Below are 18277 nucleotides of genomic sequence, written 5' to 3'. Positions count from 1 at the left end.
CCGGGCATCCCTCGTGCACCAGGAGTCGTAGACTCAAAAAGGATGTCGACAAAAGTCGCTCCAAAAAGTCAGTCAAAAAGTGACTGGAGGTACCACTCTCTCCGGATCTCCGCTGGCTGGCGTGGAAAAAGAAAGAGCTGACGTCAGCATGCGAGGGCTGCGTCTAAGTAACTACAGCAATGTCATCCCGGCGACCACAATGCCACCTTCCGACGCGCAGAGGTACTGCTGGCGAAAAAACTTTATGGATCCAGTCTGACGCCTGGGGGTAATTCTAAGGTAAGGAATCTATAATTAACGTGTTTCTTTCAGATATAGTTTTAACCACTGACTTCACAAATGTTTGAAAAACACAGAAAACATCACTGAAATCCACATAAAAATAAGCACTGAAAACAGGATACCCGACTTACGCCTGTTCCATTGAAGTGCTCTCTTCCATATCTCCTGTGCTAATTTTGACACTGTGAATGACGTTGTTCCTCTGTTTGTTGAGGTAGAACAAGGCCTTCAGTGGTAGGAAAATGTTTTTTTTAAGTTCTGAGAAAGTTTTGCTTCACTGCATCCGCTGGACTCCAATTTTCTGACCTTAAGGTTGTCCATGTGTGCTCCCCAGTCCTTGTGGGATGGGTCAGTGGTTACGGTCACAGTGGGAGTTGGTAAGCTTAAGGGTCTCCCTATACCCCATATTCACTGGGTTCCACCTATCTTTCTCCTTCTGGACCTTTGCAGTGACAACCATTAGATCCTTCCAGCGGCATGTGACCATTTGTTGCAGTATTACTATATGAGCTGCATATGCTATCTTGCTTGCGGTATTAGGGAAATGCAAGAGGGCATCATGCCCATTAATTTCATGATGGTCCTCACTGTCAGACAGAACCTTCTGGTAGAGGCGAGCTTGCTCTGTAATAACCTTCTCCCTTTTGGACCCTGGGTAGGCGTGTGCTGTTTTCGGGTCCAGTTTCGCCCCTAGGTACACTTTCATCTGTTCCGGGGACGCTTTAAAGTGGTTCAAGGTGAAGCCAAGCAGTTGTAGGGTGGCAACGACAGTTTCTGTGTCTTGGTGGCACTTTTCCTTTGAATTAGCCTTCACCAGCTAGTCGTCCAGGCATTGATAGAAGTAGTTTCCCTATCTTCTTAGGCGTGTAGCTGCTGCTAGGCATTTTGTGAACACCCTCGGTGCAAATTTTATGTCAAAGGGTAGCACTTTGAACTTGTAGTTTACCTTGTCTAAGATGAAGCTGAGGTAGGATGTGAAACTTTGGTTAATTGGTATGTGTAGGCAGGACTCTTTAGGTCTATGGTGGACATGTAATCTCCCTTCGTTAGGAGTGGGATCACTTCTTCTAGAGTTGCCATCTTGAAGTGTTGAGCTCATATGAACCTATTTCGATATCTGAGGTCTAGTATTGGTAACAGTGCTAAATCTTGTTTTGGTACAACAAGTAGATACCTCTTCCTGTCTTCATTGGGGGTGGAAAGAAGGAGCTCTTTATATGGCTCACTTTTTGATGAGTTTTTTGATCTCCTTTCACAATTGTAAGAGTTCTTGTTCCATTATTGGTCTTTTATTTGGCGGGGGAGGGAAATGCAGCAGTGTCTCAATGAGCTCTATGCAGAAACCATGTCTTAAGTTTAAAAAACATTTTGATCCTCCAATCCAGATTCATCCTCCTATTCTCTCCCACTTCCCCACTGGTGTTGTGTGGTGAGGTTGTGGGCATTGCCAGTCACTTGTTTGCCTGGCTCCTCCCCTCTTGCAGACTAACTTCTACCTCCTGGTTTCCAGCAAAAGTACTGTTTTGCCAGGTGCTGCCACTGTTGTTGGGCGGGCTGGTGTGTGGTTTGTTAGTTCCAAGCTTTGCAGCTGTTGCAGGGCTGGTGAGAATCATCCACTGCCCTGATGGCCTCCTGCTAAGCATGCTTCCCTCCTGAAGGATCTCCTGAACTGCAAAGCCCCCATGGTCGTGGCAGTCTCATTGTCCAACTTTATCTGCTGTAGCTCCTCAACTATAGCAGTTCTAAAGAGGGCTTCGCCCATGAAAGGCATCTTGATTACTGATGCCTACACCTCTGCGCTGAATCCAGAGACTCTCCGCCATGTGTGCCTCCTGAGGGTGGTACCTGTGCACATCTTTCTGCTGGGTGTTTGCTGCATCTAACGCTGACTTGATCCTTGAGGATAAGTCCCTTGGCCCTCTTTTTCAATTCCTCTGGAAGGTGTTGCACTAATCTGTTCTTATTGTTGGTGGCGGTAGCAGTTATGGAGTGCGTTCGAATTTGCAATGCTCCACTGCGCAGCAGCTACCCTTTCCATCTTCCTTCCCTCTAGACCCATTCTTTAGTTCTCTTTTTTTGGTGGTGGTTTGGTTGATTTGGGTGCACTGTTTCTCTTCCTGGATGTCACCACTATGAGGGAGTCTGCTGATACATTACCCTTAATGTACTAGGGGTTTTGCGTGGAGTACTTTTTTTTTCACCAGCCAAGGAGTAACAGCCTTGGTTGTGGCTGGTTACCTCAGCGTTTCCTTACCATGGGTCCAGGATGCCGGGAAGCACAGGCAGACAGAGGTTGAACTTCTGGGATGGTATCAGTTTTTTGAGGAGGCAGCATGATTCTTTCATCTCTTTCTTGTCTTCCATGTGTGTGTGCCACCCTCTTGAGGAGTCCATTATAGATAGGACATATTGTTTGGAGGCAAGGGCCTCGAGGGATAGTTGTCGACACCTTCGGGGAGTCGGAGTCGAGATCATGCCACGCAAACTGTCCTTGAAACTCGGTGGATCTGTATTCTCTGTAGTCGGATGTCTTCCGGCGGTTATGATGTTGAGCGCGCCTCAATGCCCAGTCGGTTGTTACCCATCTCCCTCAACTCTGAGGGTACTGGAAAGATGAAGAATCCTTTCAAGGTGTTGTCCAACTCCTTTCCTTGCAGTGGGGGCTGCCATCTCTGCTTCGAACAATCGTTCGGTTTTGGCAGTTGAAGTGGTCTTCCTCTTAGACGTCGCTGGTTTTTTGTATTTCGGTTCCCTGTCCATTGTCTATTCTTTTGCACCAGCTGGCATTGAAGGGTGACTCGAAGATCTGCCCCAATTGGTGTCCTTCGGTCGAAACCTGTGTGGCTCTTCGTGCTTGTGCCGACCTTCGGTCATCAAGTGTTTCAATGCGGAAGCAGGGGTGACTTTCGAGAATCTAGAGTCTGCCATTCAGTTCTTTTATTACCTTCTGCCATATGGTCTTCTCTGCATCTCTTGCCACTTTCCTCGCAGCCACGATCCTCTTGAGGTCGATGAGACACTCTTCGGTCTCGGACTCTCTGCTTTCTGCTGGTTTGGCTTTCTCGACATTCCACTTATCTTTACTGGAGAGGCCTCTTCCTTCAGGGATCACTTCATATTTTGGGCATCGGCTGTGGCACGGTGTGCCAGTCATTATTGAGCCTTGCCTTTAAATGTTTTAGGGCGAATTCTGCATAGGCCTCGCAGTCCTCAGCGCTACAGTCTTGAGAGACACAAGTTGCAAACCCATGTGGGTACCTCTGTGTAGACTTGTGATGGGAGTTGACACAAAGTTTGAATGGTGTGTTCTCCATGTCTCTGCATTCTCTGACCACGTGGTGCTCACCCGTGGGGTTGCCTATCAGGGTCAAGAAAGCTTGAGTGTTGTTCTTATATGCAATAATCTGCGTTTCTCTGTGAAAAAAGGAAAAAACCTGTGTTTTTTGATGATTGAAGAAAATCTTCAGCGCTCTTCCATCGCGCTTCGAGACCCAATAGCAGAAAAAAGAATCGAAACACAATGACCATGGATCAGAACTTCCGGGGAGCACATAGGACGGGGGTGGTCGACAATGCCCCCCCCCCCCCCCCCCCCCCCAAAAAAATCAAAAGACACGATTAACAGACCCAACCACTCGATGGCGGAATAGATGCACAGAATGTGAAACCAGAAAAGGATTCACGCTGCAAAACCGTTGCTGGTCGTCATGTTGGTCTGAATTTTGCAGACTCTGCCTCTTCAAAACCCAAGTTCTGCCTCAGTGTTGGAGCCCAAGACTAGGCTTTTCTCTGTATGCTGCTGGAATCAGGACTGGAAACCATTAAGTAAAAGGTCTAGCTCTGTCTTGGCGGGTTTTAGCAGCCAAACAGTGCATGCCTGAGACCAAGTGCCCTTGGGATCCCAAAAGTGACAATTTACATTGAGTCTCAGTCTAGTGATAATGGTGCTTCTGTGGTCTGAACTAAGGCTTTCGGTCTCTGATGGCCCAAACAATACACAAAGGTCATAGCAAACAGATTCTTGAGACAATCTATATGGCCTTGATATTCTGCAGATTGCTCAAGATCAATAATGTTGAAAATTCTTGGGCAACAGATTAAGTGACAAATGTTATAATTGACTGTAAGGAAATACCACTGGCGACTGTATCCTTTTCCTAGGTTGAGCAGCCAGAGAGCCTCCATCAGCAGTGATTACTTAGGTCACTTGTATTTTTCTCCCTGGCTGCGCACATGCTTATGAGAAATTGCATCCATGAAAATAGTGCCTACATGGGGCATTCTAGGTTTCAATTTAACATCAAACATCACATTTAATCTTTTTTTAATCAAGATAATTAATATGCACTTGCGAGCCCAACTACATTTTGGAGGGAATACTAACAATATGTGACCTTGACAAGGCAGACACTTAAACTGCATTTAACTGCAACTTCCTTTGTGTGAGTCCTTTATATCTCCTTACCTCTAACCCCAACATATTCTGTTTCTGTATGCCAGCACACACGACAGTGTTCTTGTGGTATCCTGCTGCTCAGCCAGTATGACTGCCTGATAGAATGTTAGTGTTTGGAATGTGTGCGTGCGTGAATGAGTTGGATGAAGGGCTGAGCAGCAGGGAAGCTGCTCCTGGTGGGGCTCTCTCTTACATAGACTCTTACTTGGATTCCTGCTTTATTCAAATCTTATCTCTGTATACCATATCCACTCAATAAATCTACAAGACTAATTACCTGGCTTGGAGCGTTCCTTTCCATCAACACTACATTTTGGTACCAGGAGTGCTGAACTTCATCAACCTGAAGAACCTTTCATAGACTCTTACTTGGATTCCTGCTTTATTCAAATCTTATCTCTGTATACCATATCCACTCAATAAATCTACAAGACTAATTACCTGGCTTGGAGCGTTCCTTTCCATCAACACTACAGTTCTACATAAAACACTTCTTGTCCAAAAGCCTTAAGCTTTCTGTAAATCACCCCGCAGTACTTTGTTTCATAGCATAAATAAATAAAGCTCTGTAAGTAATGGCTTGTGGATTGCATAAAACTTCTAGAATGAAACCAATTGTGATGAAATTCTTGGTTGAAAATTCAGCATTGTTAGGTCCCAGATGTCTCCAATCTGCAGAAATAACTGCTGCACGCAGACGGGGCGGTAAGAAGTTGTTGAAAATCAGAGTGAGGGAGAAGTGTCACAAACAAGTTGTTCACCCAGTCGTTAGCATTTTTAAATGATTAGTAAAGTAAGAGAACCATATATATGTAAAATAAATTTTATTCAAGTATGTCAGATTCGCAATTGTGATTTTATTTTAGAACAGGTAGGTGTCAGGTTCAAAATGAAAATTAAACAAGCGCACAAATGATAATTTTCTATTACAACTGTACCATGTTCAAAGCAGCAATTTACACCTGTTAGGAGCATCTGAGAAGTCACTCCAAAACATCAGAGTAAGGTAGAAAATTATAATTTACACAAGCACTACTAAGTACTCTTCCAATGATGTTGAATACCAACACTAAAGGATATTAACAAAACAAAATCTGTGTACAAAAGGATTCAAAAAATATAAATATCTTTACAATCTGTGAGCAATTTCTTCAAACATGGTTAGTTTGAGAAGTATATGTACAAACCACTACCTCAGGCATGGTGGGGGTGTTCTAAAAAATACATTTTAGGATTACCACATATTGAGGTTTTTACTGTTTTGCTGCATGTCTGGTAGAGACATTCCTAGAAAAAGCCACTGTGCTTTCACAGATGGGCCCAATGCATACTTTCTGATGAACATGTGTAGTTATATGTTGCCCTACGTTTATGTACAAAAAAGCCGACATTGTTTTCAGACTGTACACTGATCCAGAACGGTCCTTCATACAATCTGACCTATACAACACTTGTCATCATAGAGACACACATGTAAACAATCAGTGGAAGCATTACATCTACAAAAAAATCCATTCTTTTGTTAAACAGCCCATTTAAAATCTGTAATCAAGTGTGTTTTTGCTTTCACTGGTTCCTTAGACTCCAGTTATATATTTCATTACTATGATTTCATGTTTTAAGGACAAAAAATGATTGCAGAGCAATAATCATTAATTAACATGCAAGCTCCAAATGTCATTTTTACATAGCGGCTGTCAATGCCCCCTCCTAAAATTATACCACACTCATTACAATTGGTTGCTTTTGCAAAGTAATTCACCCCCATTTAGTTGGCATTACACAACTACAGGTAATACATATTCCTGTTTCTGCCTAGATTTATGTTAATAAAGTTAGTGTGATTACATTGCCTCAGCAAAATGGGCCAAGAGTGGTAAATTAACTGCTCAACAGTCTGGGGACAATTACTATTTAACCTTCTATGTCACTGAATATTGACTGTTCTGGCACCTAATTCCATGGTAACAAACTACCCTAAATATGTACAAAATGGAACATGATTGGATTTTATCACCACTAATTTTCTCCAGAGAAACCTGCCATTAATGAGGCATGGCACTGAGCGTAGTTTTACCACATTCCTACTGCAGTCGTTGGGGGCAGCCGGAGAGAAGTGAGAGCCCAGAGCACATATGTGACCAATCCATATGCCCAGCATATACTTTTCAAGTACAGGAAAATGATCGCTTTCACTTGTCCGTAATAGTAGAAGGCAAGGCACTATCATTCGGTTTTGAAACCACAGACGACAGTACAGGCATAGTCTTTTTAATCTGCCCCTGTTTGGCTGCGGGAACTGCAGCTTTTGGCCAAAGTGGCCCTAACTTAGTAGTTACTGGAGCCAAAGGAGGCATTACCTTGATGGCCTGTCCTTCTTGATCTGCTGGCAAACTAGATACTTTTAGTCCAAGAGGTGCCAATTTTGGCATAGGCCGCCACACAGTATCTGCGCTGCCCAATTCTTGTTTAGTCTTTTTTTGCAGGATTGGCGGTGGAGATGCACGTGTAGTATCTGCTACAAAACGTGAACTGACGCTAAAATCTTTGATACCGAGTTGTGAGGTTTCCTTTTGAATGCCAACTAAATTTAAAGTGTCCCCTGATGAAGGCTCTCCTGGCTGTTTTTCACCAGCTTGAAACTCACTTTGTTCGAGTAATTCTCGGAAGCTGCTAAACTGAACAGATGATGCATTCCCAACAGTTTCTTCTTTTTCTCCTGTTAAAGAGTCTACCAAGGATAATTTTGGACTAAATGATAAATTAGGAGTATCATTATTCAATTGTTGGTTGAGAAAGGCAATTTCATTCAGGAGCGATGTAAGGGTTTCATCTGTATCATCGTGTTCCTCGATGCCACTCATTAGCTCAGTTGTGTGTAGGGCAACGTCTTCTGCAGATGAGGCTCCATGCTTTAGCTCAACATCCATTAACTCTTTCGCGTCTTTGCTAAGCATTTTGAGAAATTGGCAATCTTTCATTGATGACTGCTCACTTTCCAATTTGATTTCTTTCCTCTCTCCATGTAAGACTGCAAGGCTTTTTACTTCAGGTAATCTATTTCCTGGAGCTTTATTTGTACTTTCAAGATTCAATACTTGCTTAGAAATGAGATCTCTATCAGTTATGGCAACCTGTGTATATTGTGTCCCATAGCTAGAGCTTTCCATTTCACAGCGCTCCACAACACCTCTTCCTAGAAAAGGAGCTAATTTTTCAAGCATGTTTTCACCAATGTTAGCTTCATATCTTAGGGTTTTGTTGGAAGCCTTGACAACAGTGCTTGCAGAGGCAGTCGTTTTCTCGGTTCTTAACTTTAAGCCTACTGCTGGTTCATTTGCTAGAGATGTTACATTCACAATCTTCGGCATCATGAACACATCATCGCTTTCTGTAACACAATATAAAAAGGCCATCAGTTACTAATCACTTCCAAGTACATACAGAATATCACCTTCAGATGTAGTTTGCATATCAGTCAGCCTATCAATAACTAAATGGGAGTGGTTTAGTAGGAATGATATGTCTAGAGCTTCAACTGTAAACAACATAATGTAAGAGATGCGAAAAACAAGCTACTGACAATGCTCCAAATAAATATTAATTTAGGCATAAAATGCATTTTATTATGGTCCCTGAAAGCGATATCCTTATCATATTTCCTGTTAGCAGCTTACACACCTTCATGTTCCCTAGAGAAACAGTAGGGCATTTGAAAGAAATTACACATTAATTATCATCATTTAGTAGCTTTTGAAACTGACAATGGATAACTATGTTATATTTGAACATGTTTTTTGTATGTAGTAATCCTTAGGTACACACATATTTTGAAGGTATGTGGGCAGAATGGCATACTTGACAATAATGGGTTTCCTCAACATATCCCAAAATGCATTCTATACATCAGCACTATATTAAAGTCATGTAGTAAGCTGGCTTTTTATGTAGTGTACCAAAAAGAGGCACACTATGTAGAAAGTCCAGACGACCATATTGGCTTACAGGTTATAAATTAATATTCCCAAATGCTCTCTTTTTTGTAGTGTGGGCGAGCAGTTTAGGCTTCTCACAGGGTAGTGTTAAGCATTTGTTGAAAACACACAGTCAATAAATGAGACAAAGACTCAAGAAACTCAAGACAAATTTTGAAAAAAATAAGTATTTTTATACATATTTTAACACAAAGAACTTCGCAATTGGGTAAGTACTTTTCAAAATAGCAATTTTTACAGGTAAGTAAAATTGTAGCACAAATGCATTTTTACGGGGTAATGCTTTCCTCTGGAGAAAAAGGCATATTATGAGCATTGTTAGGTCCCAGCGGTCTCCAATCTGCAAAAATCACTGCTGCACTTCTCGAATACTTAAATCATGGACGAAAACTGGTAAAAGCAAACAAACTATGATGGAATACCAAAGGTAACCTTTTTACACTGTACTGCAAAGTTGTTGGATGTCAAAGTATTACGCATCTATGCTAAAGAAACATTAGCCTAAACAGATGGGTTATAGCACTTCAAAAGGCTCCCTTGAGCTAACGAGCTGACAAGCTCTCCTGGGATGCACCTGTGTGCCTGTGGAGAGGTACTGTGACCTGTGAAGACTTGGGCACCATTTCAGCAACCCCTGATGACTTTTCTCTGCTTCTTATTAACTTTTGCTCTCTACTGATGACGGGCTAAACCCAGAAACACGTATCTAGAGATAACGGCACTACCTGCACCATCTTTGGTGAAAGACTACAGAAACTTTGAAAGTAAGCGTACTGCATTTACCAGGATGCAATGGGTTGAACTGTGCTGAGATGAGAGGCAGCGTGCTCCCTACCCCCCACCCCCCCCACCCCCGTGAATTTAGAATCAATCAGCCTTTGAGAGTTATGTACAGCACATTACGCATCCAATGCTGAAGAACTGAATTGAAATGTGCTGCTTCTTATTAACAAAAAGATGGAGACACTGAAGTCAACACAAAATATCTGAAAATAATAAATCTAAGGGGATAGGATCAAGAAAACAAAAGTGACCCAGTGATCTTTTTTTGTTAACAACAAACCTGTTAACTGCCACTTTTCTGCCCTAGAGATCAAGAGAAATTAGGGGACCCCACATAAAGCAAGTACAGAGAAGCTGTTTGTCAACTCATGTGAAACTGCACCAACAGGATAAATCTGTGAGCAGTACGAAGGTAACTGCAGAAACCAGACTGACCTGAAAATCCTAAGATATACAAGTGCTATGGATGATACCAAGAAATAAGGTAGGGAATCCTACAGGCTGCACTGAAATGGAAAATCTGATTAGAAAACAAATCAATGCACAGCTTCTTTGCGAGGCATAGAGAAATGAATTGGTGTTTAAGACTCTCAATGTATGTGTGGGGTGAAGGCAGAGGGGTAGTGTTGGCTCAGATGTGGGTGATTCCTACTCCTGCACTAGTGCCTGACAGACCGCTGATACTGAACAATACATCCAATGGATGAAGAGGATCTGATGTAAGAGTAATAACAAATTAATCCTGAAGTCATGTATACAAGTCAAAAAACGCTAATCTTTGTTCCTTTTCACATTTCCTTTGTAATACATTACAAAACAACTTTAAAGAGCCAAGAGCCTATTGAACTACTATTGCTAGATGGTGAATGCTAACTTACCTCCTGTGTAACAGGAAACAAGAGGAACTGAAGTATGTATAGATGTATCTTTCTGTTGGAAAACCACTCCCACACTAGAAGGGGTGGTGGTGGGCTTCCGGACACACTGTGGTAGCTTGGCTCGAGTGGTCAGGAATCAGGCTCCGTGCTAAGCATACAACATACCCAAACAATAACCATGCGTGCATCCGTTCCAAAAACGACTCTACACCGTAAAAATTATGAAAATAACTTTCTTTATCTGCTTTTTCTCTTAGTTGCTGATTGGAGAAAATAAATAACAATCACAATATACAAACTTTTTAGAAAGTGCAGGACAAATAAATACTGGCTTAATGATTCAATAAATAGGGGTGATCATAAATACTGAAGGCATAAATAAAAGTGCAATACAGACAGGCAATTAAATATTCTGAGGCAATAAATACTGTAACCAATAAATATTGTGCATCAATAAATACTGTGGACCAATAAATACAGGGGAACAATAAATAGGTTAAATACAATAAATACAGTGCCCCTAATAAATACTTAAAAGCTGACAGTGACACTCATGGAATCAGATCACTTTTGAATTCCTAAGGGCTGATTTGGCCCAGGCACAGCTTGTGGGGATGTGGAAGGCTTGAGGGTGACTACTCCCTGGCTTGGTCAAGGCTGAGGCCTAAACTGAGGTAGATAAAGGGGGGAAAATACCAGAGACCTGGCTCTCTCTCTCCACACAGACTCTCTAGATTAGTCCCAGTTCATCCCTGGCACAGTCAGGTTGGTTCCAGCACCTCCCTAGCCCCTTAGAGCAGTCTCTCAGGTCTCCACAGGGCCTTAGGCGCCCTCTACTCCACTTACTGCCTTTTTCTGATGCTCCGACGCCGCTGGAGTCGGGTCGATGCCGTGAGGCGGTTCCAGCTCGATGTCGGCGACCTCGGCACAATGTCAGTTCTTTGACGACGCCGGCAGGCGGCTCCGGTCTCGATGTCAGCGGCCTCGGTTTGATCTCGGCCTCCGATTCGATGGCGTCGGGCAGTCTTACTCGATGTCGACTTCGGGCGGCTCCGGTCCGATGGCGACCTCGGCTTCGATGACGTCGGCCGGCCTTGCCTCGATGTCGACTTCCGGCGGCTCCGGAGTGCGATCCTCGCTCCCGACCTCCGGTGCTCCTCACAGGTTTCCGGCGACTCCGGAGTGCGACCTCCACTCCCGACCTCCGGCACGATTCTCACAGGTTCCGGCGACTCCGGAGTGCGATCCTCACTCCCGACCTCCGTTACCCTTCACCTCGGTCTCCGACGACTCCGGAGGGCGGACTTCACTCCTCCGATGACGCCGCTCACTCGACCTCGGGTGACTTCCTCCTCGACCTCTGGTATTCCTCACGACCTCTGACGGCGCCCTCTCTCGACCTCTGGCGGCTCCGGGTACGACGTCTGCTTTTCCAGTCAGCGCCGCTTCTCCACCTCGGGCTCCAGGTCTTAGGCTACTCGACGTCGGACTTCAGGGAAACCAGCTTCCAGGTCAGGATCTTGCTGTTCTCTTGTTTCTAAGGCCTGTTCCTGCTGTCCAGGTCCTCAGGATGGTTTTTCTGACTTCTTCCCACACAGGGCTCTAGGCTGGGCTCCGTCAGTAGGGACTAGTATCAAGGGTGGGTTTATGGACCCCACTCCAGGCACAAGTTTCCACCCCTGCTGCTTCACTCCTTCCTCCTTCACGTTTTTGCTGCTCACTCCTCACCAGTCAGGTGCCAACTGCCAGCTCCAACTGCCAACTCTCTCTCTTAGCTTCCCAACATTCTAAACCGCCTCCAACGGTCACAGGGTTCTGGAATGTTCTGGAAGGTGCTAGCAGGTTCCAGTGGATGCTGGTGATGTCACAGGTGGCCACCATTTTGTGCTCCAGGCCCTCAGACAGAAGTTTCAGGGGTAGCTAAAATGGCTCCCTGAATCTGCAGCAACACGAAAAAGTCTGGTGGTTCCCAAAAAGGAAAAATTCAAACAGGGTTTGAGGCAAAAGTGGGACAAAATAAATAATGATGAGGAGGGACCACCCAAAGGGCTGACAGGTCTAACACGCGTCCCCCCCAGCTGAAAGTGGGGAGAGCTACCCAACCCCTTGGGAGTTCTCATCACTAAGGCGGAAATACCTTGAGAGACCGTCTGCATTGGCGTGGTCCACTCCAGGCCGATGTTCCACCTGAAAGTCCATCCCCTGTAGGGAAATAGACCACCTCAACAACTTGGGATTCTCCCCCTTCATTTGCATCAGCCAACGAAGGGGTCTGTGGTCGGTCTGAACTAGGAAGTGCGAGCCAAACAGGTATGGCCGCAACTTCTTCAGAGCCCATACCACTGCAAAGGCTTCACGCTCTATTGCACTCCACTTCTGTTCCCTGGGAAGTAGTCTCCGGGATAGGAAGACCACGGGTTGATCCAGACCCTCTTCGTTGAGTTGCGATAACACTGCCCCAATGCCATGTTCTGATGCATCTGTCTGGACAATGAACTCCTTGGAAAAGTCTGGGGCCCTTAAGACCGGGGCCTCGCACATGGCTTTCTTCAATCTCTCAAAGGCTTGCTGACAAGCCTCCGTCCAGACTACCCGTCGAGGTTGTTTCTTGGACGTGAGCTCCGTGAGGGGGGCTACGATGGTACCGTACCCCTTCACGAAGCGGCGGTAGTATCCCGTGAGGCCCAAAAATGCTCGGACCTCAGTCTGTGTCTTGGGGGGTTCCCAGGCCATGATGGCCTCGATCTTCGCCTGGAGGGGTTGCACCGCTCCCCTACCCACCAAGTGTCCAAGGTACACTACCGACCCCTGCCCGATCTGGCACTTGCTGGCCTTGATCGTCAATCCAGCTTGTCTCAGGGCCTGGAGAACAGCTTGCAGGTGACGCAAGTGATCCTCCCAGCTGTTACTGAAGACGGCTATGTCATCCAGATAAGCAGCAGAGAAACTCTCCATTCCGGTGAGGATCTGGTTTACCAGGCGCTGAAACGTGGCAGGTGCGTTCTTGAGCCCAAAGGGCATCACACAGAACTGGTAGTGGCCATTGGGCGTGGAGAAGGCTGACCTTTCCCTTGCTCCATCAGTCAAAGAGATCTGCCAGTACCCTGAAGTAAGGTCAAAGGTACTTAGATATTGGGCAGCTCCCAGCCGGTCAATCAATTCATCCGCCCTAGGGATCGGATGAGCATCAGTTTTGGTCACTGAATTCAGTCCCCGATAGTCCACACAGAACCTCAGTTCTGGTTGGGCACCCGGTGGTGCAGCTTTTGGTACTAACACCACCGGACTGGACCAGGGGCTGCTAGAAGGTTCGATCACTCCTAGCTCCAGCATCTTAGTGACTTCACTATGAATGCTGGCCTTCACCTTGTCTGACATCCGGTAGATCTTGGACTTCACAGGTGGGCTGTCTCCTGTGTCCACGTCATGGACGCACAGGTGAGTCCTACCCGGGACAAGGGAGAACAACGAGGAGTACTGCCCCAGGACCTGGCGACAGTCCTCCTGCTGTTCAGGAGTTAGAGATGGGGAGAGAATCACTCCCTCCACCGACCCATCCTTCTCTTGAGACGCAAACAGATCAGGGAGAGGCTCGCTTTCCACGTCCTCTCCTCCGTCAGTCACCATCATCAAGATGACTTCGGGCCTCTCGTGGTGGGGTTTGAGGCGGTTGGCATGCAGCACCCGCAGGGGCTGACGAGGGGTCTTCAGGTCCACCAAGTAGGTAGCCTTACCCTTCTTCTCCAACACCTCAAAGGGTCCTGACCAGCGATCCTGGAGGGCACTAAGCTCTCCTGGTTCGATCACCCACACCTTCTGGCCAGGCTCCAACTCCACCGGGTGAGCATTGTGGTCATACCACGCCTTCATTACTGCTTGGCTGGCTTCCAAGTTGTCAGAAGCTTGCTTCCACAACTTAGCCATTTGGCTCCGGAAGGCCAGCATGTAGCTCACCACATCCTGGGGAAGCTTTCTGGGAGTTCTTTCCCATCCGTCTCTCACCAGGTTGAGAGGTCCACGTACAGGGTGCCCATACAGAAGCTCGAAGGGGCTGAAGCCCACTCCCTTCTGTGGCACTTCCCTGTAGGAAAAAAGTAAACAGGGTAGGAGGACGTCCCATTTCCTCCGCAGGCTTTCAGGCAGACTTCTGATCATGCCCTTCAAGGTTTTATTAAACCTCTCCACCAGACCATTGGTCTGGGGGTGGTAAGGAGTTGTGAACCGGTATGTCACTCCACACTCCTTCCACATTGCCCGCATATACGCTGACATGAAGTTGGTCCCCCTGTCGGACACAACTTCCTTGGGAAAACCCACTCGGGTAAAGATTCCCATCAGGGCCCTTGCCACAACAGGTGCTGTTATGGTCCTCAGAGGTAGGTATTGCCTCTGGGTACCGTGTGGCATGATCCACCAGAACCAGGATAAACCGGTGACCAGCTGTAGTTGGCGGATCTAATGGACCCACAATGTCGATGCCCACCCTTTCAAAGGGGGTGCTAACGACAGGAAGTGGTTCCAGGGGAGCTTTCAGCTTCACCCCTGTTTTCCCACTGGCTTGGCAAGACACACATGTCCGGCAGTAGGTATCGGACGACACTTTCATCTGAGGCCAATAAAAGTGTGGGACAAGACGGGCGAAGGTCTTGTCTTGTCCCAGGTGTCCTGCCAATGGTATCTCGTGAGCCAACTCCAGAAGGAAGGCTCGATAACGTTGAGGAACTACCAAGGCTCGTGACGATCCGTGTAGGGGTGCCTTGGGTTCACTGTAGAGGAGGCCATCCTCCCAGTAAACACTGTAGTTCCCTTCAACGTTCCCTGCTGCCTGGGCTTTGGCCTGTCGCCTCAGCCCCTCAAGGGTAGGGCACTCCCTCTGGCCCTGGCAGAATTCCTCCCTGGACGGGCCTCCCTCCACGTGCCACTCGGCCGGGATGGGTAGGTCCTCCAGGTTGGTAACGTCCCCCACCGCAGACTCCTGGTCCACCACCTCCGGTGGCCTATCCGTCCTACGGGGTGGGGACGCCGAGGCAGGCTCCTCCTGTCCTCGGTTCTTCCCTTGACTGGCAGCTGGCTGGGCCTTTGTTCCAGGCTCCAGCCGAAATGAACTCCCTCTTCGGGTAGTCGCGGACCTTGTGCTAACACAGGCCCAGTCAGGTGTACCCAGCATCTCAGTGTGAGTCCGGTATTCCACCTCCTTCCAAGCGTTGTGCTCCATGTCATTCCCCAGCAGACAATCGACTGGCACGGCAGGGCTTACGGCAACTCGAAGTGAACCTGCAACCCCCCCCCATTCAAAGGGAACCTCGGCCACTGGATAGTGGCCTGTTCTGCCGTCAGCCATCGCGGCTGGGTGGAGTACATCGGGAATTACCTGCTCTGGAGACACCAGTTGGCTACGCACCATAGTCATACTGGCTCCTGTGTCTCTCAGAGCTTCCCCTCTTTGGCCGTTGATGGTGACCCACTGCCCATACTTTGCGGTATTTGCGGGCACCTGGATCTTAGGAACCATCTCCCGTTCTCCCAGGGACACTAAAGTGACACCCGCCCACTCCCTTCCCTTGGTTAAGGGCATCTCCTCCCCGAGCACTGCACTAGCTACTCCGGGGGTCTTTCCTCCAGTGGGAGGGGGTGGTCGTTTCTGGCACTTCGGATCTCCTTTATAGTGTCCAACGCCACCGCACTCGTAGCAATGGACAACCCTTGGCTGCTGACTCTGGCCAGGATTAGGGTTTCTGGGCAGGTTAGCCTTAGAGGTGAATCCTGTTCCCTTCCCTTGGAAGTTATTTTGGGGGCCTTTGGAGAACTCCTTTTTCTTTTCCCCTCCCTCTTTCTTCTGGGGGGCGCCCTGTCCGGCCTTTTGAGTATCCCCTCCAGTCCCCCTTGTGGACACCCGGGTACTAGCCCAAATGTCCGCCTCCTCAGCAAGCTTCCGGGGACTGGTCAGCTTGCTATCCACCAGGTGTTGCCGCAGTTCAGGGAAACATTTCTCGAGCAGGTGTTCCTTCAGTACTAGGTCAAACAACTCCTCGTAGTTCCTCACTTCACTGCCCTGAATCCAACCTTCCATTGCCTTCTTCGCATAGTCCAGGAAGTCCACCCAATTCTGCGTGCCCAGCTTGTGACTACCCCTGAACTTCTGTCTGTACTTTTCAGGTGTTAGTCCAAACTTTCTGATGAGCGCCAGTTTCATGGTGGGGTAGTGGGTTTGCTCATCCTCTTCGAGGGCCAATAAAGCATCCCTACCAGCTGGAGGCATGTACTTATACAATCCCCCTCCCCAGTACTTCTCTGGTACCCCATGGGCCCTCAACGAGACCTCATAGGCTGCTAGCCACTTGGCGATATCATCACCCACCCCATAGCTAGCCACTATGTCCTTTGGCAGGTATGGTTTAGATTCCCTGGTGATCTCTTGGGTTTGGCTGCCACCATTAGGAACAGGTTGTGCCCCGATTCTCAAGATCTGAAGATCTATTTCTTTCAGTCGCAATTCATGGGCCATCCTCTGCTCCTCCTTCTCCTTTTCCAGCCTTGCTAAGTCCCATGTGAGCTGTCTTTTCTCCCTCCGGTCTGTTAGCTCCACTTCAGACAAGCCACCGCTAGAGGCACTGCTGCCCTTCCTAGAAATGGTTCTGGGCCCTGCTGACAGGTTCCCCACCTCAGGTTGGTACATCTCAGCCCCCTCAGGGTCAGGCTCTCCATCCCTGTCTTCCTCCTCAGCCTTGCTTTCCCTGCGCGCCTCCCCCCAAGCCCTTAAGCTGGTTTGGAGTGCACCCTTCTTTGCTCCTGGGGGGCAGTACACCCCCTCCCGCTGGCAAAACTCCCTGAGTTGGGCCACAGTGTACGTTTCTAGATTTTCTAGTACAAACTCCATCTTGCCCACTCAGGTTAGAGGACAGGTTTTTGTGCAGTAACTATGCAGGGGGGTACCTTTATTAATACCTCCTCCCACCACCAGAGTAAATTTGGAAAAAACAAAAACCCACAATTAGGAAGGCCGCTTTGAGAAAACTCCCGGTGTAGGCCTATGGACTACCCACAGTTATTGTTGAGTATACGTAGGCACAGCTCTATCCCACCACTGAACACCAATTTATGTTGGAAAACCACTCCCACACTAGAAGGGGTGGTGGTGGGCTTCCGGACACACTGTGGTAGCTTGGCTCGAGTGGTCAGGAATCAGGCTCCGTGCTAAGCATACAACATACCCAAACAATAACCATGCGTGCATCCGTTCCAAAAACGACTCTACACCGTAAAAATTATGAAAATAACTTTCTTTATCTGCTTTTTCTCTTAGTTGCTGATTGGAGAAAATAAATAACAATCACAATATACAAACTTTTTAGAAAGTGCAGGACAAATAAATACTGGCTTAATGATTCAATAAATAGGGGTGATCATAAATACTGAAGGCATAAATAAAAGTGCAATACAGACAGGCAATTAAATATTCTGAGGCAATAAATACTGTAACCAATAAATATTGTGCATCAATAAATACTGTGGACCAATAAATACAGGGGAACAATAAATAGGTTAAATACAATAAATACAGTGCCCCTAATAAATACTAAAAGCTGACAGTGACACTCATGGAATCAGATCACTTTTGAATTCCTAAGGGCTGATTTGGCCCAGGCACAGCTTGTGGGGATGTGGAAGGCTTGAGGGTGACTACTCCCTGGCTTGGTCAAGGCTGAGGCCTAAACTGAGGTAGATAAAGGGGGGAAAATACCAGAGACCTGGCTCTCTCTCTCCACACAGACTCTCTAGATTAGTCCCAGTTCATCCCTGGCACAGTCAGGTTGGTTCCAGCACCTCCCTAGCCCCTTAGAGCAGTCTCTCAGGTCTCCACAGGGCCTTAGGCGCCCTCTACT

General features: G+C 47.0%; 1 protein-coding gene across 4 annotated transcripts in view; it reads right to left on the bottom strand.

Annotated features, from left to right (window-relative positions):
* Window positions 1–5547: 5547 nt before the first annotated feature.
* MGA (MAX dimerization protein MGA) overlaps window positions 5548–18277 on the bottom strand; it is a 1048942-nt gene continuing 1036212 nt past the window's right edge. For all 4 annotated transcript variants that reach the window (XM_085627074.1, XM_085627072.1, XM_085627075.1 and 1 more), the window contains one exon: window positions 5548–8129. In XM_085627074.1, the coding sequence (XP_085483200.1) occupies window positions 6931–8129 (1199 nt within the window). In that variant the 3' untranslated portion in view covers window positions 5548–6930. The remainder of the gene's footprint in view (window positions 8130–18277) is intronic.

Source organism: Triturus cristatus, chromosome 9, assembly GCF_964204655.1.
Source record: "Triturus cristatus chromosome 9, aTriCri1.1, whole genome shotgun sequence".
Classification (NCBI taxonomy): domain Eukaryota; kingdom Metazoa; phylum Chordata; class Amphibia; order Caudata; family Salamandridae; genus Triturus; species Triturus cristatus.
Note: the sequence above shows the minus strand (reverse complement) of the source record. Positions and strands in the feature narration are given on the sequence as shown.